This window comes from Cherax quadricarinatus, chromosome 89 (assembly GCF_038502225.1).
Source record: "Cherax quadricarinatus isolate ZL_2023a chromosome 89, ASM3850222v1, whole genome shotgun sequence".
NCBI classification, from domain to species: Eukaryota; Metazoa; Arthropoda; class Malacostraca; order Decapoda; family Parastacidae; genus Cherax; species Cherax quadricarinatus.
The window spans coordinates 6,894,843-6,919,055 of NC_091380.1; the positions used below are offsets into that span (position 1 = coordinate 6,894,843).

At 42.1% G+C, this 24,213-nt stretch overlaps 1 protein-coding gene across 2 annotated transcripts in view; it reads right to left on the reverse strand.

Moving 5' to 3' along the window:
• The window catches only part of LOC128697258 (uncharacterized), a 99,414-nt gene that overhangs the window by 44,384 nt on the left and 30,817 nt on the right, over positions 1–24,213 (reverse strand). For both annotated transcript variants that reach the window (XR_011394563.1, XM_070104144.1), the window contains exon 2: positions 5,809–5,997. Coding sequence is in view for 1 of the 2 variants with exons in the window: in XM_070104144.1 (XP_069960245.1) it covers positions 5,809–5,946 (138 nt within the window). In the remaining variant the exon portion in view is untranslated. The remainder of the gene's footprint in view (positions 1–5,808; positions 5,998–24,213) is intronic.

The following is a 24,213-nucleotide window of genomic DNA, read 5'->3' on the forward strand; positions in this document are numbered from 1 at the left end:
GTGGTGGTGGTGGTGGTGGTGGTGGTGGAAGTGGTGGTGGAAGTGGTGGTGGAAGTGGTGGTGGTGGTGGAAGTGGTGGTGGTAGTTGTTGCGACCCCTGAATGGGTCACAATGTATATAACCTGTTCATATAACCTGTTCATATAATTTTATATTGCTTATATTTGCGATAATAGCTAAATCGTAAATATATTGCTTTATATTATTATTTGACTTTGTTATATTATTAGGTAGGATGTAATATTTATATATTATTCGGTGCTCATAGCTCGTGAATGTTAAGTAGCTGACAGCATTGTCTAACTACTGTAATTTTCACTCCGCTTGTTTTGCTGTTGATTTCTGTGTTGCTGGGCAGCAGCAGTCCACGGAGAGTCACGTGATCAGGGTGGTGATCACACCTCACCTGGAGGCAGAGTCTAGCTGGCCTGCGCTAGCTATTGTCTGTTTGACGTTGCTTCCAACAAGACGTCCCTCTCCAGCTCTCCATTGCTGGCCCTTGTTGGAAGATCGTCTCTCTCGTTTTCTTATTGTTGGTTCTGTGTAACTCTGTTCACAGAACATTGTATAGACTTTGTGATTTTCGACGTTGTACTGAGGTTGTGTGTCACATAGACACTCTGAGAAACTCAGGTCCTGAGCTGTAGCTTCTGACCTAATTTGTACTGGTATCTGTGTATTATCACAGTCTGGGATTTTCTGATGCTGAACTTAGATTCAGTAGTATGGGAGTTTTGTGACTTTTGTGGAGGATCTGCAGATGGTCCCTACTTAGTGCCGTTATATTATCTCCTTGTTCCTGATTCTGTGTTGCTGTTGCTTGTTATATTGCTGTTTGGCTTATTGTTCAAGCAAGCTGTTCTGATTGCCAGGTTGGTCAAGAAGTTAGTTTATGTGAGGACTTTTAGTCAGTCACTGGTTAAGTCTAGTCGAGTCTTGAGACAGCGAACTACTTAGAGCACTTATACACATGCTTACTTGTCTATATTTGTACTATGTTATCAAATGCTAATAATGTTATTAATAAACTTATCAAATTTTAATTTCTCTAGTTAGTAGCCTACCAGTTGTAATCCTGAAGCACCATTGAATCATACTGAATTCTAATGGATAATTGGACCAGGATACTGACTAATTGTTACGAAAACCCAGTAACAGGCTGGATGCTAGAAGGGCAGTCCTTTCTAGTATTACCTGGAGATCTCTATCAGTATTAGATATTTCGTTTTTGTAACAGTAGTGGTAGTGGTGGTGGTAGTGGTGGTGGTGGTGGTGGTGATAGTGGTTGTTACGAGTATGGCCATACCCGTTTTATTTTATAATTGTTTAAGCCCCTTTATTTTATAATACATGTATATATGTTAAGGCAAATATTAATGCTAATATTGTATGTATTATATTATGTTTTGTTAGGCTTTAATATTATTTCCCTGTAGTGGGAAACCACTAGGTTTAAGTACCGGTTAGCAGTTCAGGTACTGAGGTCTCCCTCAGTCACGTGACCAACCTGACATTGGCTTACCAGTCAGTGGTACCGGCAGTAGGTTCACAGCACCTGCTCAGAGTAGGTTCACAACCCTTGCTGTGAGTAGTTTTACAGCACTCGCTGAGAGTATGTCCTTCACACTCACTCTGACTACCATTCCCACTTCTAGTCTGGGCTGGCATAGCCAAGGGAGCCTACCTCACTCATTGACCTCTCATAAGAGACATGTCAAGTTCTCTCTTGTGGTCGTTTTTCTTTCATGACTGACTTCCTTTCTTAAGCTTGTCACTTTCGAGTCATTTATACTCGGGTAAATTAATCTTTCCATGTGACTGAATAAGCCTTGTCGGCCTTTATGTTAATTTGTGGTCTAAGCTATTCTTAGCCATGTTGGATGGAAATGAGACTAAGTCCGTCACTTACGAGTTCTTGTACACTCTGAATTGATAGTTCAGATAAGTCTTTATAACCATTATAAGTTACTTTGTGGTTAAGTCTTAATAACCATTATAGGTGCATATTATTGGTGAACTTAGTACAAAGCTCGACCTCAAGAGGTTCCCTTCTTCATATCAATGTACTGTACGTACCAAGAGAAATGTAAGAGTTAAACTCCTTATTTTATGTTAATCATAACATCATACATTAAGCTAAAACTCTACTAGTAAAGATTTTAAGTTTGTTATTTTTGTAATCCTGAATTCTTACTAAAAGTTATTGTTGCAAAACCGTAAACAGGCCATATGTTCAACAAGAATGTTACCTTAACACTCTACCATACCATTGGAGAAGGTTAAGAAGACGAGTTTTGTAACAGTGGTAATAGTGGTGGTGGTAGTAGTGGTAGTAGTGGTTGTTACTGTGTTGTGGTGGTTGTTACTGTTAATGATATGACAGATAATTGATTTAATAAGATATATGACGACCCTGTTTCTTTGCCATCTTTCTGGCAGTTGTGTCAACTTGAAGGAACCTTCGTCGACCAGTTGAAGAATCAACATTTACATCACAGTCCACCACAGACCACCACAGACCACCACAGACCACCACAGTCCACCACAGACCACCACACCCCACCACAGCCCACCACAGACCACCACAGTCAATAATTGTTTCTTTACCATCTTTCTGGCAGTTGTGTCAACTTGAAGGAACCTTCGTCGACCAGTTGAAGAATCAACATTTACATCACAGTCCACCACCGACCACCACCGACCACCACAGTCCACCACAGACCACCACCGACCACCACAGTCCACCACAGTTCACCACAGACCACCACAGTCAATAATTGTTTCTTTACCATCTTTCCGGCAGTTGTGTCAACTTGAAGGAACCTTCGTCGACCAGTTGAAGAATCAACATTTACATCAGGTGCAGCAAAATCTTTCTGTAGATCTTTGTTGGTTATCTTGGGATCCTTCACACTTTGTCTTATGATAATCTTGTCATGGTGAGGTGTTATCTTGTGTTTACTTCCACATCTTCCTGGACGCAGCGCTCCACAGTCACCAGTGTCGTGTTATCTTGCGTTTACTGCCACATCTTCCTGGACGCAGAGCTCCACAGTCACCAGTGTCGTGTTATCTTGTGTTTACTTCCACATCTTCCTGGACGCAGAGCTCCACAGTCACCAGTGTCGTGTTATCTTGTGTTTAATGCCACATCTTCCTGGACGCAGAGCTCCACAGTCACCAGTGTCGTGTTATCTTGTGTTTACTTCCACATCTTCCTGGACGCAGAGCTCCACAGTCACCAGTGTCGTGTTATCTTGTGTTTACTTCCACATCTTCCTGGACGCAGAGCTCCACAGTCACCAGTGTCGTGTTATCTTGTGTTTACTGCCACATCTTCCTGGACGCAGAGCTCCACAGTCACCAGTGTCGTGTTATCTTGTGTATACTTCCACATCTTCCTGGACGCAGCGCTCCACAGTCACCAGTGTCGTGTTATCTTGTGTTTACTTCCACATCTTCCTGGACGCACTTCTCCACAGTCACCAGTGTCGTGTTATCTTGTGTTTACTTCCACATCTTCCTGGACGCAGAGCTCCACAGTCACCAGTGTCGTGTTATCTTGTGTTTACTTCCACATCTTCCTGGACGCAGAGCTCCACAGTCACCAGTGTCGTGTTATCTTGTGTTTACTTCCACATCTTCCTGGACGCAGACCTCCACAGTCACCAGTGTCGTGTTATCTTGTGTTTACTGCCACATCTTCCTGGACGCAGAGCTCCACAGTCACCAGTGTCGTGTTATCTTGTGTTTACTTCCACATCTTCCTGGACGCAGAGCTCCACAGTCACCAGTGTCGTGTTATCTTGTGTTTACTGCCACATCTTCCTGGACGCAGAGCTCCACAGTCACCAGTGTCGTGTTATCTTGTGTTTACTTCCACATCTTCCTGGACGCAGCTCTCCAGTCACCAGTGTCGTGTTATCTTGTGTTTACTTCCACATCTTCCTGGACGCAGAGCTCCACAGTCACCAGTGTCGTGTTATCTTGTGTTTACTTCCACATCTTCCTGGACGCAGAGCTCCACAGTCACCAGTGTCGTGTTATCTTGTGTTTACTTCCACATCTTCCTGGACGCAGAGCTCCACAGTCACCAGTGTCGTGTTATCTTGTGTTTACTGCCACATCTTCCTGGACGCAGAGCTCCACAGTCACCAGTGTCGTGTTATCTTGTGTTTACTGCCACATCTTCCTGGACGCAGTTCTCCACAGTCACCAGTGTCGTGTTATCTTGTGTTTACTTCCACATCTTCCTGGACGCAGCTCTCCACAGTCACCAGTGTCGTGTTATCTTGCGTTTACTTCCACATCTTCCTGGACGCAGAGCTCCACAGTCACCAGTGTCGTGTTATCTTGTGTTTACTGCCACATCTTCCTGGACGCAGCTCTCCAGTCACCAGTGTCGTCAGCTGTCTTCAGAGTCCCACCAACAGTTAACTTTGCTAGACTCAAACTTTCCATGATCTGTCTGATAATCAAGCCAGGAAGTTTTGTAAGAGCTACAATACTTGCACACTACCTAGGTGTAACATCCGTCATGAATTTCAACAATAATCATGACTGAAGGAGAGAATTTGGCAAAAACCACATTCACTCACGGATCAAGCCTGCAGGAATAGCCTCACAGAACAGTAGCTGTTGTAGCACTGACGAGAGTCGCAGGATAACACCACAGCTGGATGGTTGCCAAAAGTCAGTAACAAACTCTTCTGACAAGAAAAGAACCTAAATTACGTTAAATAAGCCAGAGACTAACACACATGAGATTATGACAGAATTTACTCCTGTCCCAATTTGCACACTATGTGTAAGAATTCCAGTCCAGTTATCCCATAAATTATGTGACTTCTCAATAACTCTATGAAATGTAACTGATAATTGCAAACCAATCACATAAAAGTTGAGAGTTATTATTAATACTCTTGGATTATATCTTACGTTCTAATTATACTCTTGGATTATATCTTACGTTCTAATTATACTCTTGGATTATATCTTACGTTCTAATTATACTCTTGGATTATATCTTACGTTCTAATTATACTCTTGGATTATATTTTACGTTCTAATTATACTCTTGGATTATATTTTACGTTCTAATTATACTCTTGGATTATATCTTACGTTCTAATTATACTCTTGGATTATATCTTACGTTCAAATTATACTCTTGGATTATATCTTACGTTCTAATTATACTTGTGATGTTAAGAATACTTTTGATAATGTAGAGTACACTACCTGGAGTATACTTGGAGAGTTTCAGGGCTCAACGCCCCCGCGGCCCGGTCCATGGCCAGGCCTGGTGGTGGATCAGGACCTGATCAACCAGGCTGTAACTGACCAGTACTGGCAAGTACTGACCAGCAACTGACTAGTCACTGACCAGTAACTGACCAGTAACTGACCAGTAACTGACCAGTCACTGACCAGTAACTGACCAGTAACTGACCAGTCACTGACCAGTCACTGACCAGTCACTGACCAGTCACTGACCAGTCACTGACCAGTCACTGACCAGTCACTGACCAGTAACTGACCAGTAACTGACCAGTAACTGACCAGTCACTGACCAGCCCGGCTGGTCAGTGACTTAACTTCAGATGTATGTACTATAAGTACGCTGCTATGATAGTGTGTACTCGCAAGTACAGTGTGTACTCGCAAGTACAGTGTGTACTCGCAAGTACAAGAGTGTGTTGGTATGGCGACAGGAGAGGCCTAGAGCTATCATTCAACTCCTCCTGTGGTTACTGTTCGCCTTTTAGTCGCTCATTGTCAATTACTGCGATAATAACAGTGACTCACCTTCCTGTTGCTAGCGTAGGTACACTTGCATCCTGGTGGACAGTCTTGGTCCCATTCAGCTAGCGTGGGCGTGATGACTAGCGCCGCCCACGCTGCCGCCGCCCACCACGCCCACACACCGCCTCGTTGGCCGCCCATCACCCTGGAACCGCCCTTACAACTGTCACCGTCTCCACACTGCTCCCATCACTGTTAAAATATGGAATCTCTTAGGTTTGAAGTCTATCTATCGCGCCATTGATTTCATAAAATAGAAATAGAAATAGAAATAGAAATTAGCCAAAATCTTTACAAAAAGATATACAATTATGTATATACAGACGTATATCTTATATATTATGTAATGGTGTTGAGGGTTAGTTGGGTTTAAAGTCTATCTACTACACGAGGGTCATTAAGGCTGCATGGTGGGTTAATGGGGTTTAAAGTCTATCTACTACACGAGGGTCATTAAGGCTGCATGGTGGGTTAATGGGGTTTAAAGTCTATCTACTACACGAGGGTCATTAAGGCTGCATGGTTGGTTAATGGGGTTTAAAGTCTATCTACTACACGAGGGTCATTAAGGCTGCATGGTGGGTTAATGGGGTTTAAAGTCTATCTACTACACGAGGGTCATTAAGGTTGCATGGTTGCTTAATGGGGTTTAAAGTCTATCTACTACACGAGGGTCATTAAGGCTGCATGGTTGGTTAATGGGGTTTAAAGTCTATCTACTACACGAGGGTCATTAAGGCTGCATGGTGGGTTAATGGGGTTTAAAGTCTATCTACTACACGAGGGTCATTAAGGTTGCATGGTTGCTTAATGGGGTTTAAAGTCTATCTACTACACGAGGGTCATTAAGGCTGCATGGTTGGTTAATGGGGTTTAAAGTCTATCTACTACACGAGGGTCATTAAGGCTGCATGGTTGGTTAATGGGGTTTAAAGTCTATCTACTACACGAGGGTCATTAAGGCTGCATGGTTGGTTAATGGGGTTTAAAGTCTATCTACTACACAAGGGTCATTAAGGCTGCATGGTTGGTTAATGGGGTTTAAAGTCTATCTACTGCACAAGGGTCATTAAGGCTGCATGGTTGGCTAATGGGGTTTAAAGTCTATCTACTACACGAGGGTCATTAAGGCTGCATGGTTGGTTAATGGGGTTTAAAGTCTATCTACTACACGAGGGTCATTAAGGCTGCATGGTTGGTTAATGGGATTTAAAGTCTATCTACTACACGAGAGTCATTAAGGCTGCATGGTTGGTTAATGGGGTTTAAAGTCTATCTACTACACGAGGGTCATTAAGGCTGCATGGTTGGTTAATGGGGTTTAAAGTCTATCTACTACACGAGGGTCATTAAGTCTGCATGGTGGGTTAATGGGGTTTAAAGTCTATCTACTACACGAGGGTCATTAAGGCTGCATGGTTGGTTAATGGGGTTTAAAGTCTATCTACTACACGAGGGTCATTAAGGTTGCTTGTCACCTGTTCACCACCAGTCAAGAATACTTTAATACCTAAAATACTGATTAATGTAAACTACCAGTGTATATACACTGAGATATATACCTCTCAGTGTATATACACTGAGATATATACCTCTCAGTGTATATACACTGAGATATATACCTCTCAGTGTATATACACTGAGATATATACCTCTCAGTGTATATACACTGAGATATATACCTCTCAGTGTATATACACTTGAGATATATACCTCTCAGTGTATATACACTGAGATATACACCTCTCAGTATATATACACTGAGTTATATACCTCTCAGTGTATATACACTGAGATATATACCTCTCAGTGTATATACACTGAGATATACACCTCTCAGTATATATACACTGAGATATATACCTCTCAGTGTATATACACTGAGATATACACCTCTCAGTATATATACACTGAGATATATACCTCTCAGTGTATATACACTGAGATATATACCTCTCAGTGTATATACACTGAGATATACACCTCTCAGTGTATATAAACTGACATATACACCTCTCAGTGTATATACACTGAAAGACAACACAGACATGAAACTGCGCAGGAGAGAGAGAGAGGGGGGGGGAGGAACATTGTCAAAGTACCACACTTGGATCCACTTCGAGGACAGCGTGAAGCAAGCTTGTATACCATAAGACGGGCAGCCAGCAGCAACTTCACTCTGGCTGTACCCTTCTCTAGAACATCACTCCATCTGAGATCATACATACCCAGGATGACTCGAGTATGGAACACATTCGTACAGCATAATGATGTCAACGAGATAAAGTCAGTTGATCAAATGAAAATGTTGGCCCACAGATGGCTCCAACTTCATCCTGTTCCCTACTTGTATGTCTCATAATAATAAAAATGCTTTCAAATGAGCTGATGTAGGTAACAGCTCTTAGCTTGCCAATAAAGTTAGGAATCCTTAACCTGTAAATAGCTTGTCAATAAAGCTAGGGATCCTTAACCTGTAAATAACTTGTCAATAAAGCTAGAGATCCTTAACCTGTAAATAGCTTGTCAATAAAGCTAGGGATCATTAACCTGTAAACAGCTTGCCAATAAAGCTAGGAATCCTTAACCTGTAAATAGCTTGTCAATGAAGCTAGGGATCCTTAACCTGTAAATAACTTGTCAATAAAGCTAGGGATCCTTAACCTATAAATAGCTTGTCAATAAAGCTAGGGATCCTTAACCTGTAAATAGTTTGTCAATAAAGCTAGGGATCCTTAACCTGTAAATAGCTTGTCAATAAAGCTAGGGATCCTTAACCTGTAAATAGCTTGTCAATAAAGCTAGGGATCCTTAACCTGTAAATAGCTTATCAATAAAGCTAGGGATCCTTAACCTGTAAATAGCTTGTCAATAAAGCTAGGGATCCTTAACCTGTAAATAGCTTGTCAATAAAGCTAGGGATCCTTAACCTGTAAATAACTTGTCAATAAAGCTAGGGATCCTTAACCTGTAAATAGCTTGTCAATAAAGCTAGGGATCCTTAACCTGTAAATAGCTTGTCAATAAAGCTTGGGATCCTTAACCTGTAAATAGCTTGTCAATAAAGCTAGGGATCCTTAACCTGTAAATAGCTTGTCAATAAAGCTAGGGATCCTTAACCTGTAAATAGCTTGTCAATAAAGCTAGGGATCCTTAACCTGTAAATAACTTGTCAATAAAGGTAGGGATCCTTAACCTGTAAATAACTTGTCAATAAAGCTAGGGATCCTTAACGTGTAAATAGCTTGTCAATAAAGCTAGGGATCCTTAACCTGTAAATAACTTGTCAATAAAGGTAGGGATCCTTAACCTGTAAATAACTTGTCAATAAAGCTAGCGATCCTTAACCTGTAAATAGCTTGTCAATAAAGCTAGGGATCCTTAACCTGTAAATAACTTGTCAATAAAGGTAGGGATCCTTAACCTGTAAATAACTTGTCAATAAAGCTAGCGATCCTTAACCTGTAAATAGCTTGTCAATAAAGCTAGGGATCCTTAACCTGTAAATAACTTGTCAATAAAGCTAGGGATCCTTAACCTGTAAATAACTTGTCAATAAAGCTAGGGATCCTTAACCTAACCTTGTCAAACCCTGTGAAAAGAGAGAGAGAGAGAGACAGAGACAGAGACAGAGAGAGAGAGACAGAGAGAGAGAGGTAGCTCCACCACTAGTATCTGAGGCACCGTTGTAGTGAAGGTCGGTTTTAGCACCAATAACTCTGTGTATATGAGCCTTGCAGCGAGAGGGACACTCTTCCCACTGAAAAGAATCATAATTTATGTCACCAGTAAACACTTCATACAAGAGAAAAAAACTAATTTCCCCCATAATACCACACAAGAAATTATTTCCAAATGTTCGTAGCTTCGTGAAGTCAAAAATTATTTCCAGAAGTCAAAAATTATTTCCAGAAGTCAAAAATTATTTCCAGAAGTCAAAAATTATTTCCAGAAGTCAAAAATTATTTCCAGAAGTCAAAAATTATTTCCGAAAGTCAAAAATTATTTCCAGAAGTCAAAAATTATTTCCAAAAGTCAAAAATTATTTCCAAAAGTCAAAAATTATTTCCAAATGTTCGTAGCTACGTGAAGTCAAAAATTATTTCCAGAAGTCAAAAATTATTTCCAGAAGTCAAAAATTATTTCCAAAAGTCAAAAATTATTTCCAGAAGTCAAAAATTATTTCCAGAAGTCAACAATTATTTCCGAAAGTCAAAAATTATTTCCAGAAGTCAAAAATTATTTCCAAAAGTCAAAAATTATTTCCAGAAGTCAAAAATTATTTCCAAAAGTCAAAAATTATTTCCAGAAGTCAAGAATTATTTCCAAAAGTCAAAAATTATTTCCAGAAGTCAAAAATTATTTCAAGAAGTCAAAAATTATTTCCAAATGTTCGTAGCTTCGTGAACTGAAGTCAAAAATTATTTCCAGAAGTCAAAAATTATTTCCAAAAGTCAAAAATTATTTCCAGAAGTCAAAAATTATTTCCAAAAGTCAAAAATTATTTCCAGAAGTCTAAAATTATTTCCAGAAGTCAAAAATTATTTCCAAATGTTCGTAGCTTCGTGAACTGAAGTCAAAAATTATTTCCAGAAGTCAAAAATAATTTCCAGAAGTCAAAAATTATTTCCAAAAGTCAAAAATTATTTCCAAAAGTCAAAAATTATTTCCAGAAGTCAAATATTATTTCCAAAAGTCAAAAATTATTTCCAGAAGTCAAAAATTATTTCCAAAAGTCAAAAATTATTTCCAAATGTTCGTAGCTTCGTGAACTGAAGTCTAAAATTATTTCCAGAAGTCAAAAATTATTTCCAAAAGTCAAAAATTATTTCCAGAAGTCAAAAATTATTTCCAAAAGTCAAAAATTATTTCCAGAAGTCAAAAATTATTTCCAAAAGTCAAAAATTATTTCCAGAAGTCAAAAATTATTTCCAAAAGTCAAAAATTATTTCCAGAAGTCAAAAATTATTTCCAAATGTTCGTAGCTTCGTGAACTGAAGTCAAAAATTATTTCCAGAAGTCAAAAATAATTTCCAGAAGTCAAAAATAATTTCCAGAAGTCAAAAATTATTTCCAGAAGTCAAAAATTATTTCCAGAAGTCAAAAATTATTTCCAAATGTTCGTAGCTTCGTGAACTGAAGTCAAAAATTATTTCCAGAAGTCAAAAATAATTTCCAGAAGTCAAAAATTATTTCCAGAAGTCAAAAATTATTTCCAAAAGTCAAAAATTATTTCCAGAAGTCAAAAATTATTTCTAAATGCTCGTAGCTTGGTGAAGTGAAGTCAAAACAACAATATCTATATGAATACTGAGATATATGTAAAATATCTAAGTATCTATATCTAAGGACGTATAGGTGGATTTATCAGTTCAAGACAGAGTATATGAAGACAGTGGAAGATGTGGTAATCAGTCCCTCGGTCTAGAAACTTCTAGGTTGAGGGACTGATTACCTCAGCTTTAACTGTCAGTGTACACAGTTTGGCAAGACTGAGGGACTGATCACCCCATCTTTGTCAGTCTGTGTACACAGTTCTGCCAGACTGAGGGACTGATTTCCTGGGTATTACCACATCACTGATACACATCGTGTCAATCTCTCACTCAATGCAATTTGCAGAAAACAACAGTTGTATGGAACAGCGGAAAGAAAAATCATTATACTAGCCTGGGTCGTTTCAAACACTAAATATACTACGAAATACACGAGTTGACGCATGCAAAGAGTACGCAACCTTTATTCAATGCATGTACACACCCTCATTAAAAGGCTACCTGCCTAACCAGCGAACCGGGTGCTAAGGGTCGGACGATGGGGCCCCATGGTCAGATCAGTACCTAGGTTCAGTCAATGAGAAGGTGGGTCTGGCAATTGTGGAGGTGATGTGGTCACCATCCACCTGTCCACCCTCGTCATTTCCATTCTAGAGCTGGTTGAGCACGGTTGTCCATTCTGTCTCCAGGCTGTGTCTTTGCCTATTGATTTACCATGCTGTACACATACATTTCCAACTGTATATAGTGTACATACTTGTAAATACTTATAATCGCACTTAGTGAAGGAAAATATATTTCAAAGTCATTCAGTTGTGTTTGTTCTGCTCCTTCCTCCCCTTTACACCCAGAATAAGAGACCTTTTTGTTCCTGAGTTGTAATATCCCGCATGAAATATGCGAGAATATTTCGTGAAGAATGAATGAAAGAAGTTAGTGTACAGAACGGGTTCGAAACCCGTCACATCTTCAAAACCCAAAAACCTAGTTTCCCGCCAAAAATACTAGTTCCCCCGCTAAAAACACCAATTACCCCGCCAAAAACACCAGTTTCCCAGCCAAAAATACCAGTTTCCCGCCAAGAATACCAGTTTCCCGCCAAAAACACCAGTTTCCCGCCAAAAACACCAGTTTCACCGCCAAAAAGAGTTACCCCGCCAAAAACACCAGTTTCCCCGCCAAAAACAGCAGTTTCCCCGCCAAAATTACAGTCTTAGGCGCCAAATGTCTCAAGAGTCCAGCCAGGAGGGGAAAAAAAGGAAAAAAATCCAGGAAATTTCCTGGCGGAGAGTGCTCAGGTCCAGACAGTGGCCCTTTAAGACCAGCTAAGACAGCCCTTGTGGTGAACAGGGTCGTTCAGGGTGCTTCAGGGAGATTCAGGGTGGTTCAAGGACATTCAGGGTGGTTGAGGAACATTCAGGGTGGCTCAGGGACATTCAAGATGGTTCAAGAACATTCAGGGTGGTTCAGGGGCATTCAGGGTGGTTCAGGAACATTCAGGGTGGTTCAGGAACATTCAGCGTGGTTCATGAACATTCAGGGTGGTTCAGGGACATTCAGGGTGGTTCAGGAACATTCAGGGTGGTTCAAGAACATTCAGGGTGGTTCAGGAACATTCAAAATGATTCAGGAACTTTCAGGGTGGTTCAGAGGCATTCAGGGTGGTTCAGGAACATTCAGGGTGGTTCAGGAACATTCAGAATGGCTCAGGAACATTCAGGGTGGTTCAGGGACATTCAGAATGGTTCAGGAACATTCAGGGTTGTTCAGGGATATTCAGGGTGGTTCAGGAACATTCAGGATGGTTCAGGGACATTCAGGATGGTTCAGGGACATTCAGGACGGTTCAGGAAAATTCAGGATGGTTCAGGAACATTCAGGGTGGTTAAGGAACATTCAGGGTGGTTCAGGAACATTCAGGGTGGTTCAAGAATATTCAGGGTGGTTCAGGAACATTCAGGATGGCTCAGGAACATTCAGAATGGTTCAGGAACATTCAGGATGGTTCAAGAATATTCAGGGTGGTTCAGGAACATTCAGGATGGTTCAAGAATATTCAGGGTGGTTCAGGAACATTCAGGGTTGTTCAGGGATATTCAGGGTGGTTCAGGAACATTCAGGATGGTTCAGGAACATTCAGGATGGTTCAGGGACATTCAGGACGGTTCAGGAAAATTCAGGATGGTTCAGGAACATTCAGGGTGGTTAAGGAACATTCAGGGTGGTTCAGGAACATTCAGGGTGGTTCAAGAATATTCAGGGTGGTTCAGGAACATTCAGGATGGTTCAGGAACATTCAGAATGGTTCAGGAACATTCAGGATGGTTCAAGAATATTCAGGGTGGTTCAGGAACATTCAGGATGGTTCAGGAACATTCAGGATGGTTCAAGAATATTCAGGGTTGTTCAGGAACATTCAGGATGGTTCAGGAACATTCAGAATGGTTCAGGAACATTCAGGATGGTTCAAGAATATTCAGGGTGGTTCAGGAACATTCAGGATGGTTCAAGAATATTCAGGGTGGTTCAGGAACATTCAGGATGGTTCAGGAACATTCAGGATGGTTTAGGAACATTCAGGGTGGTTCAGGAACATTCAGGGTGGTTTAGGAACATTCAGGATGGTTCATGAACATTCAGGATGGTTCAGGAACATTCAGGGTGGTTCAGGAACAGTCAGGATGGTTCAAGAATATTCAGGGTGGTTCAGGAACATTCAGGATGGTTCAGGAACATTCAGGATGGTTCAGGAACATTCAGGGTGGTTAAGGAACATTCAGGGTGGTTCAGGAACATTCAGGGTGGTTCAAGAATATTCAGGGTGGTTCAGGAACATTCAGGATGGTTCAGGAACATTCAGAATGGTTCAGGAACATTCAGGATGGTTCAAGAATATTCAGGGTGGTTCAGGAACATTCAGGGTGGTTCAAGAATATTCAGGGTGGTTCAGGAACATTCAGGATGGTTCAGGAACATTCAGGATGGTTCAGGAACATTCAGGATGGTTCAGGAACATTCAGGGTGGTTCAGGAACAGTCAGGATGGTTCAAGAATATTCAGGGTGGTTCAGGAACATTCAGGGTGGTTCAAGAATATTCAGGGTGGTTCAAGAATATTCAGGATGGTTCAGGAACATTCAGGATGGTTCAGGAACATTCAGGGTGGTTCAAGAATATTCAGGATGGTTCAGGAACATTCAGGGTGGTTCAAGAATATTCAGGGTGGTTCAAGAATATTCAGGGTGGTTCAAGAATATTCAGGATGGTTCAGGAACATTCAGGATGGTTCAGGAACATTCAGGATGGTTCAGGGACATTCAGGATGGTTCAGGAACATTCAGGGTGGTTCAGGAACATTCAGGATGGTTCAAGAATATTCAGGATGGTTCAGGAACATTCAGGATGGTTCAGGAACATTCAGGATGGTTCAGGAACATTCAGGATGGTTCAGGAACATTCAGGATGGTTCAGGAACATTCAGGGTGGTTCAGGAACATTCAGGGTGGTTCAGGAACATTCAGGGTGGTTAAGGAACATTCAGGATGGTTCAAGAATATTCAGGGTGGTTCAGGAACATTCAGGATGGTTAAGGAACATTCAGGATGGTTCAAGAATATTCAGGGTGGTTCAGGAACATTCAGGGTGGTTAAGGAACATTCAGGATGGTTCAAGAATATTCAGGGTGGTTCAGGGTAGGCCCTCAAAACGCCGCACTCTCGTACAACCGGCTTTTGTTCCATGCTAACAGGGACAACGGGGCTATAAACTGTTGTTTGACTGTTATGACTGTTGCTACTCCAGCCTCAGTGCTTCTGTTCCCCACATCACTGTTGAGAGTGATGCTATCCTAGCAGTTATCCAGGTGCTGCTATCCTAGCAGTTATCCAGGTGCTGCTATCTTAGCAGTTATCCAGGTGCTGCTATCCTAGCAGTTATCCAGGTGCTGCTATTCTAGCAGTTATCCAGGTGCTGCTATCCTAGCAGTTATCCAGGTGCTGCAATCCTAGCAGTTATCCAGGTGCTGCTATCCTAGCAGTTATCCAGGTGCTATCCTAAAAGTTATCCAGGTGCTATCCTAGCAGCTATCCAGGTGCAGCTATCCAGGTGCTATCCTAGCAGTTATCCAGGTGCTATCCTAGCAGCTATCCAGGTGCTGCTATCCTAGCAGTTATTCATGTGCTATCCTAGCAGTTATCCAGGTGCTGCTATCCTAAAAGTTATCCAGGTGCTATCCTAGCAGCTATCCAGGTGCAGCTATCCAGGTGCTATCCTAGCAGTTATCCATGTGCTATCCTAGCAGTTATCCAGGTGCTGCTATACTAGCAGTTATTCATGTGCTATCCTAGCAGTTATCCAGGTGCTATCCTACCAGTTATCCGGGTGCTGCTATCCTAGCAGTTATTCAGGTGCTATCCTAGCAGTTATCCAGGTGCTGCTATCCTAGCAGTTATCCAGGTGCTGCTATCCTAGCAGTTATCCAGGTGCTGCTATCCTAGAAGTTATTCAGGTGCTATCCTAGCAGTTATCCAGGTGCTGCTATCCTAGCAGTTATCCAGGTGCTGCTATCCTAGCAGCTATCCAGGTGCTATGCTAGCAGTTATCCAGGTGCCGCTATCCTAGCAGTTATCCAGGTGCTATCCTAGCAGTTATCCAGGTGCTGCTATCCTAGCAGTTACAGAGGTGCTGCTATCCTAGCAGTTATCCAGGTGCTGCTATCCTAGCAGTTATCCAGGTGCTGCAATCCTAGCAGTTATCCAGCTGTTATCCTATCAGTTATCCAGGTGCTATCCTAGCAGTTAACCAGGTGCTGCTATCCTAGCAGTTATCCAGGTGCTATCCTAGCAGTTATCCAGGTGTTATCCTAGCAGTTATCCAGGAGCTACTATCCTAGCAGTTATCCAGGTGCTGTTATCCTACCAGTTATACAGTTGCTATCATAGCAGTTATCCAGATGCTGCTATCCTAGCAGTTATCCAGGTGCTGCTATCCTACCAGTTATCCAGGTGCTGCTATCCTACCAGTTATCCAGGTGCTGCTATCCTACCAGTTATCCAGGTGCTGCTATCCTAGCAGTTACCCAGGTGCTGCTATCCTACCAGTTATACAGGTGCTGCTATCCTAGCAGTTATCCAGGTGCTGCTATCCTAGCAGTTATCCAGGTGCTGCTATCCTACCAGTTATACAGGTGCTGCTATCCTAGCAGTTATCCAGGTGCTGCTATCCTAGCAGTTATCCAGGTGCTATCCTAGCAGTTATCCAGGTGCTATCCTAGCAGTTATACAGGTGAGTGTTATCCTAGCAGTTATCCAAGTGACAGTGTTATCCTAGCGGTTATCCAAGTGACAGAGGCGTTATCCTAGCAGTTATCCAAGTGACAGTGTTATCCTAGCGGTTATCCAAGTGACAGAGGCGTTATCCTAGCCGTTATCCAAGTGACAGTGTTATCCTAGCGGTTATCCAAGTGACAGAGGTGTTATCCTAGCAGTTATCCAAGTGACATTGTTATCCTAGCAGTTATCCAAGTGACAGTGTTGTTATCCTAGCAGTTATCCAAGTGACAGAGGTGTTATTCTAGCAGTTATCCAAGTGACAGTGTTATCCTAGCAGTTATCCAAGTGACAGTGTTATCCTAGCAGTTATCCAAGTGACAGTGTTGTTATCCTAGCAGTTATCCAAGTGACAGTGTTGTTATCCTCTCAGTAGTAGTAAGCAGTTACCAGTAACCACTGTGCCAGTTGACTCACGACCAACCGTCTCTGCCTGAGTCACTATCTGAACTCATTGCGCTGACCTGGCATTATTCAAAGACCCTCTCACATATGGGTACGGGCGGCCAGTCAGTCAGTTATACGAGAGTGAGCAAGGAGGCAGGTCACGGCTGTAAGGGCGTTATCCACCTTATCTGTAATTATACGTAATACCAGCCTACGTGAGTATTTCTTACCTAATCCACGTGTCGAACTCCCACATGATAATCCTAGCAGTTATCCAAGTGACAGTGTTGTTATCCTAGCAGTTATCCAAGTGACAGTGTTGTTATCCTAGCAGTTATCCAAGTGACAGTGTTGTTATCCTAGCAGTTATCCAAGAGACAGTGTAGTTATCCTAGCAGTTATCCAAGTGACAGTGTAATCCTAGCAAATATCCAAGTGACAGTGTTATCCTAGCAGTTATCCAAGTGACAGTGTTATCCTAGCAGTTATCCAAGTGACAGTCTTGTTATCCTAGCAGTTATCCAAGTGAGTCTTGTTATCCTAGCAGTTATCCAAGTGACAGTGTAGTTATCCTAGCAGTTATCCAAGTGACAGTGTTATCCTAGCAGTTATCCAAGTGACAGTGTAGTTATCCTAGCAGTTATCCAAGAGACAGTGTAGTTATCCTAGCAGTTATCCAAGTGACAGTGTTATCCTAGCAGATATCCAAGTGACAGTGTAGTTATCCTAGCAGTTATCCAAGTGACAGTGTTATCCTAGCAGTTATCCAACTGACAGTGTTATCCTAGCAGTTATCCAAGTGACAGTGTAGTTATCCTAGCAGTTACCCAAGTGACAGTGTTGTTATCCTAGCAGTTATCCAAGTGACAGTGTTGTTATCCTAGCAGTTATCCAAGTGACAGTGTTGTTATCCTAGCAGTTATCCAAGTGACATTGTTATCCTAGCAGTTATCCAAGTGACAGTGTTGTTATCCTAGCAGTTATCCAAGTGACAGTGTTGTTATCCTAGCAGTTATCCAAGTGACAGTGTTATCCTAGCATTTATCCAAGTGTCAGTGTTGTTATCCTAGCAGTTATCCAAGTGACAGTGTTGTTATTCTAGCAGTTATCCAAGTGTCAGTGTTGTTATCCTAGCAGTTATCCAAGTGACAGTGTTGTTATTCTAGCAGTTATCCAAGTGTCAGTGTTGTTATCCTAGCAGTTATCCAAGTGACAGTGTTGTTATCCTAGCAGTTATCCAAGTGACAGTGCTGTTATCCTAGCAGTTATCCAAGTGACAGCGTTATCCTAGCTGTTATCCAAGTGACAGTGTTGTTATCCTAGCAGTTATCCAAGTGACAGTGTTATCCTAGCAGTTATCCAAGTGACAGTGTTGTTATCCTAGCAGTTATCCAAGTGAGTGTTATAATAGCAGTTATCCAAGTGACAGTGTTATCCTAGCAGTTATCCAAGTGACAGTGTTGTTATCCTAGCAGTTATCCAAGTGACAGTGTTGTTATCCTAGCAGTTATCAAGTGACAGTGTTGTTATCCTAGCAGTTATCCAAGTGACAGTGTTGTTATCCTAGCAGTTATCCAAGTGAGTGTTAAAATCCTAGCAGTTATCCAAGTGACAGTGTAGTTATCCTAGCAGTTATCCAAGTGACAGTGTAGTTATCCTAGCAGTTATCCAAGAGACAGTGTAGTTATCCTAGCAGTAATCCAAGTGACAGTGTTATCCTAGCAGTTATCCAAGTGACAGTGTTATCCTAGCAGTTATCCAAGTGACAGTGTTGTTATCCTAGCAGTTATCCAAGTGACAGTGTTATCCTAGCAGTTATCCAAGTGACAGTGTTATCCTAGCAGTTATCCAAGTGACAGTGTTATCCTAGCAGTTATCCAAGTGACAGTGTTGTTATCCTAGCAGTTATCCAAGTGACAGTGTTGTTATCCTAGCAGTTATCCAAGTGACAGTGTAGTTATCCTAGCAGTTATCCAAGTGACAGTGTTGTTATCCTAGCAGTTATCCAAGTGACAGTGTAGTTATCCTAGCAGTTATCCAAGTGACAGTGTTGTTATCCTAGCAGTTATCCAAGTGACAGTGTTATCCTAGCAGTTATCAAAGTGACAGCGTTGTTATCCTAGCAGTTATCCAAGTGACAGTGTTATCCTAGCAGTTATCCAAGTGACAGTGTTGTTATCCTAGCAGTTATCCAAGTGACAGTGTAGTTATCGTAGCAGTTATCCAAGTGACAGTGTTATCCTAGCAGTCATCCAAGTGACAGTGTTGTTATCCTAGCAGTTATCCAAGTGACAGTGTTGTTATCCTAGCAGTTATCCAAGTGACAGTGTTATCCTAGCAGTTATCCAAGTGACAGTGTTGTTATCCTAGCAGTTATCCAAGTGACAGTGTTATCCTAGCAGTTATCCAAGTGACAGTGTTGTTATCCTAGCAGTTATCCAAGTGACAGTGTTATCCTAGCAGTTATCCAAGTGACAGTGTAGTTATCGTAGCAGTTATCCAAGTGACAGTGTAGTTATCGTAGCAGTTATCCAAGTGACAGTGTTATCCTAGCAGTCATCCAAGTGACAGTGTTGTTATCCTAGCAGTTATCCAAGTGACAGTGTTGTTATCCTAGCAGTTATCCAAGTGACAGTGTTGTTATCCTAGCAGTTATCCAAGTGACAGTGTTGTTATCCTAGCAGTTATCCAAGTGAGTGTAGTTATCCTAGCAGTTATCCAAGTGACAGTGTTGTTATCCTAGCAGTTACCCAAGTGACAGTGTTGTTATCCTAGCAGTTATCCAAGTGACAGTGTTGTTATTCTAGCAGTTATCCACGTGACAGTGTAGTTATCCTAGCAGTTATCCAAGTGACAGTGTTGTTATCCTAGCAGTTATCCAAGTGACAGTGTTGTTATCCTAGCAGTTACCCAAGTGACAGTGCAGTTATCCTAGCAGTTATCCAAGTGACAGTGTTGTTATCCTAGCAGTTATCCAAGTGACAGTGTAGTTATCCTAGTGACAGTGTTGTTATCCTAGCAGTTATCCAAGTGACAGTGTTGTTATCCTAGCAGTTATCCAAGTGACAGTGTTGTTATCCTAGCAGTTATCCAAGTGACAGTGTTATCCTAGCAGTTATCCAAGTGACAGTGTTGTTATCCTAGCAGTTATCCAAGTGACAGTGTAGTTATCCTAGCAGTTATCCAAGTGACAGTGTTGTTATCCTAGCAGTTATCCAAGTGACAGTGTTGTTATCCTAGCAGTTATCCAAGTGACAGTGTTGTTATCCTAGCAGTTATCCAAGTGACAGTGTTATCCTAGCAGTTATCCAAGTGACAGTGTAGTTATCCTAGCAGTTATCCAAGTGACAGTGTTGTTATCCTAGCAGTTATCCAAGTGACAGTGTTATCCTAGCAGTTATCCAAGTGAGTGTTGTTATCCTAGCAGTTATCCAAGTGACAGTGTTGTTATCCTAGCAGTTATCCAAGTGACAGTGTAGTTATCCTAGCAGTTATCCAAGTGACAGTGTTGTTATCCTAGCAGTTATCCAAGTGACAGTGTTATCCTAGCAGTTATCCAAGTGAGTGTTGTTATCCTAGCAGTTATCCAAGTGACAGTGTTGTTATCCTAGCAGTTATCCAAGTGACAGTGTTGTTATCCTAGCAGTTATCCAAGAGACAGTGTAGTTATCCTAGCAGTTATCCAAGTGACAGTGTTGTTATCCTAGCAGTTATCCAAGTGACAGTGTTATCCTAGCAGTTATCCAAGTGAGTGTTGTTATCCTAGCAGTTATCAAAGTGACAGTGTTGTTATCCTAGCAGTTATCCAAGTGACAGTGTTGTTATCCTAGCAGTTATCGAAGTGACAGTGTTGTTATCCTAGCAGTTATCCAAGTGACAGGTGTTATCACTAATACAACATAATAATAATAATAATAATAATAATAATAATAATAATAATAATAATAATAATAATAATAATAATAATAATAATAATAATAATAATAATAATAATCTTTATTTCTAGCAGTACATGATACAACTTATACAGACCATAGCTGACATCAGTGACATGCTACTATATAGAAAGTTCCTGGTTATGTTGAGCATTTCCAACAAATTATGTCAGTTTTGTCCCAGGATGTGACTCACACCAGTCCACTAACACCCAGGATGTGACTCACACCAGTCCACTAACACCCAGGATGTGACCCACACCAGTCCACTAACACCCAGAATGTGACTCACACCAGTCCACTAACACCCAGGATGTGACTCACACCAGTCCACTAACACCCAGGATGTGACCCACACCAGTCCACTAACACCCAGGATGTGACCCACACCAGTCCACTAACACCCAGGACGTGATCCACACCAGTCCACTAACACCCAGGATGTGATCCACACCAGTCCACTAACACCCAGGATGTGACCCACACCAGTCCACTAACACCCAGGACGTGACCCACACCAGTCCACTAACACCCAGGATGTCACCCACACCAGTCCACTAACACCCAGGATGTCACCCACACCAGTCCACTAACACCCAAGATGCGACCCACAGCAGTCCACTAACACCCAGGATGCGACCCACACCAGTCCACTAACACCCAGGATGCGACCCACACCAGTCCACTAACACCCAGGATGCGACCCACACCAGTCCACTAACACCCAGGATGCGACCCACACCAGTCCACTAACACCCAGGATGCGACCCACACCAGTCCACTAACACCCAGGTACCTATTTTACTGATATATGAACAGTGATAGCTTATATCTTATGGAAACACGTCTTAATGTTACCACCCGTACCGGGGATCGACCCTCGGACGTCAGCGTGAGCCGAGTGCGCTACCAATCGAGCTACGGGAGATGAAAGTGTTCTTGAGACGAGTACCTGGTCTCACTTTGTTTTAGCTCGCTTGTTCACACAAACTTGAAATGTATTCTTTATATGAGCCAGAGTGAATATACGTCGCAAACACCAGTAGCTGACGACACGACGCCATATTAACTGACGTAGCTGACGACACGACGCCATATTAACTGACTCGTCAAGTTGAACACAAAATAAGGCAAATGTTGCAGACTTTGTCTCCTTTATCGTAATCCTGTTAGCCCTTTTGGGGCCTAGTTCCTAGGCCTTTTGTGAATCCATATGCTCTTGTACTACCATCCACAGGATGGGTATTAAGTGCACAACAGTAAACTAGCCACTACCATCCACAGGATGGATATGAGGTACACAATAAACTAGCCACTACCATCCACAGGATGGATATGAGGTACACAATAAACTAGCCACTACCATCCACAGGATGGATATGAGGTACACAATAAACTAGCCACTACCATCCACAGGATGGATATGAGGTACACAATAAACTAGCCACTACCATCCACAGGATGGATATGAGGTTCACAATAAACTAGCCACTACCATCCACAGGATGGATATGAGGCACACAATAAACTAGCCACTACCATCCACAGGATGGATATGAGGTACACAATAAACTAGCCACTACCATCCACAGGATGGATATGAGGTACACAATAAACTAGCCACTACCATCCACAGGATGGATATGAGGTACACAATAAACTAGCCACTACCATCCACAGGATGGACATGAGGTACACAATAAACTAGCCAGTACCATCCACAGGATGGACATGAGGTACACAATAAACTAGCCAGTACCATCCACAGGATGGACATGAGGTACACAATAAACTAGCCAGTACCATCCACAGGATGGACATGAGGTACACAATAAACTAGCCAGTACCATCCACAGGATGGACATGAGGTACACAATAAACTAGCCAGTACCATCCACAGGATGGATATGAGGTACACAATAAACTAGCCACTACCATCCACAGGATGGACATGAGGTACACAATAAACTAGCCAGTACCATCCACAGGATGGACATGAGGTACACAATAAACTAGCCACTACCATCCACAGGATGGACATGAGGTACACAATAAACTAGCCAGTACCATCCACAGGATGGACATGAGGTACACAGTAAACTAGCCAGTACCATCCACAGGATGGACATGAGGTACACAATAAACTAGCCACTACCATCCACAGGATGGACATGAGGTACACAATAAACTAGCCACTACCATCCACAGGATGGACATGAGGTACACAATAAACTAGCCAGTACCATCCACAGGATGGACATGAGGTACACAATAAACTAGCCAGTACCATCCACAGGATGGACATGAGGTACACAATAAACTAGCCAGTACCATCCACAGGATGGACATGAGGTACACAATAAACTAGCCAGTACCATCCACAGGATGGACATGAGGTACACAATAAACTAGCCACTACCATCCACAGGATGGACATGAGGTACACAATAAACTAGCCACATCGGTGACAAAATCTAACGCTGCCTAACTTCCTTCTTGATATCAGTGGTCATGTCTCTGATGCTGCTCTGAATAATACTGTTTGTTAGGTAAGACACACAAGCAACAGTTAGGTATCTTTATTTCGAAACGTTTCGCCTACACAGTAGACTTCTTCAGTCGAGTACAGAGAAGTTGACAGAAGAGACTTGAAGACGATGTAATCAGTCCGTCACCCTTAAAGTTTTGAGGTGGTCAGTCCCTCAGTCTGGAGAAGAGTATTGTTCCATAGCCTGAAACAATATGGAGTTGAGATGTAGCCCACTAGTAGAGGTAAGTATGTAGTCGTTGGGAGGTCACGTCCCTCTCAAATCCAACCATCCTACTGTGTAGGCGAAACGTTTCGAAATAAAGATACCTAACTGTTGCATATGTGCCTTACCTAACAACCTGTCGGTATTTTATACCATTTTAATATTCAACAATACTGTTTGCTAGGGAAATTTCTCCTAGTTTTCCCTAATCCATTTACCCAACACAGTTCCCCCTGAAACATCCTAAATTCCCCCCCTAAGGGGCAAATCCCCCAGGTTGAGGGCCGCCCTACATTAATACAACCCCCCCCCCTCTCTTCCCAGCTGTAGTGGGGGGTAACACCCCCTCCAATTCCCCTCTAGTACTTCCCCTCTTTCATTCTTCTCTTCTCCCTTCCCCCTCACTCCCCTCTCCCCTCACCACTACCTTCCCCTCTCCTCCAATCCCTCTCATTTTCTTATACCTCCTTCCCACTAGCTTCCATCATTCTCCTCTTCTCTCTCTGCTTCATCCTATTTTTAGCCAACTTCCGCGTCTACCTTCTTTTTTCCCCTCTTTTCCTCTCATATTTCTTCCTGTATTTCTCCATCCTTCTCTCTTCCATCCCCCTCTCCCTCCCTCTCTCCCTCTCCCTCCCTCTCTCCCTCTCCCTCTCTCTTCCCTCACAATAACCCAGATCTACCAAAGCAATATATGCTGACGCCCATCAGATGAACAAGTGATTGCCCAC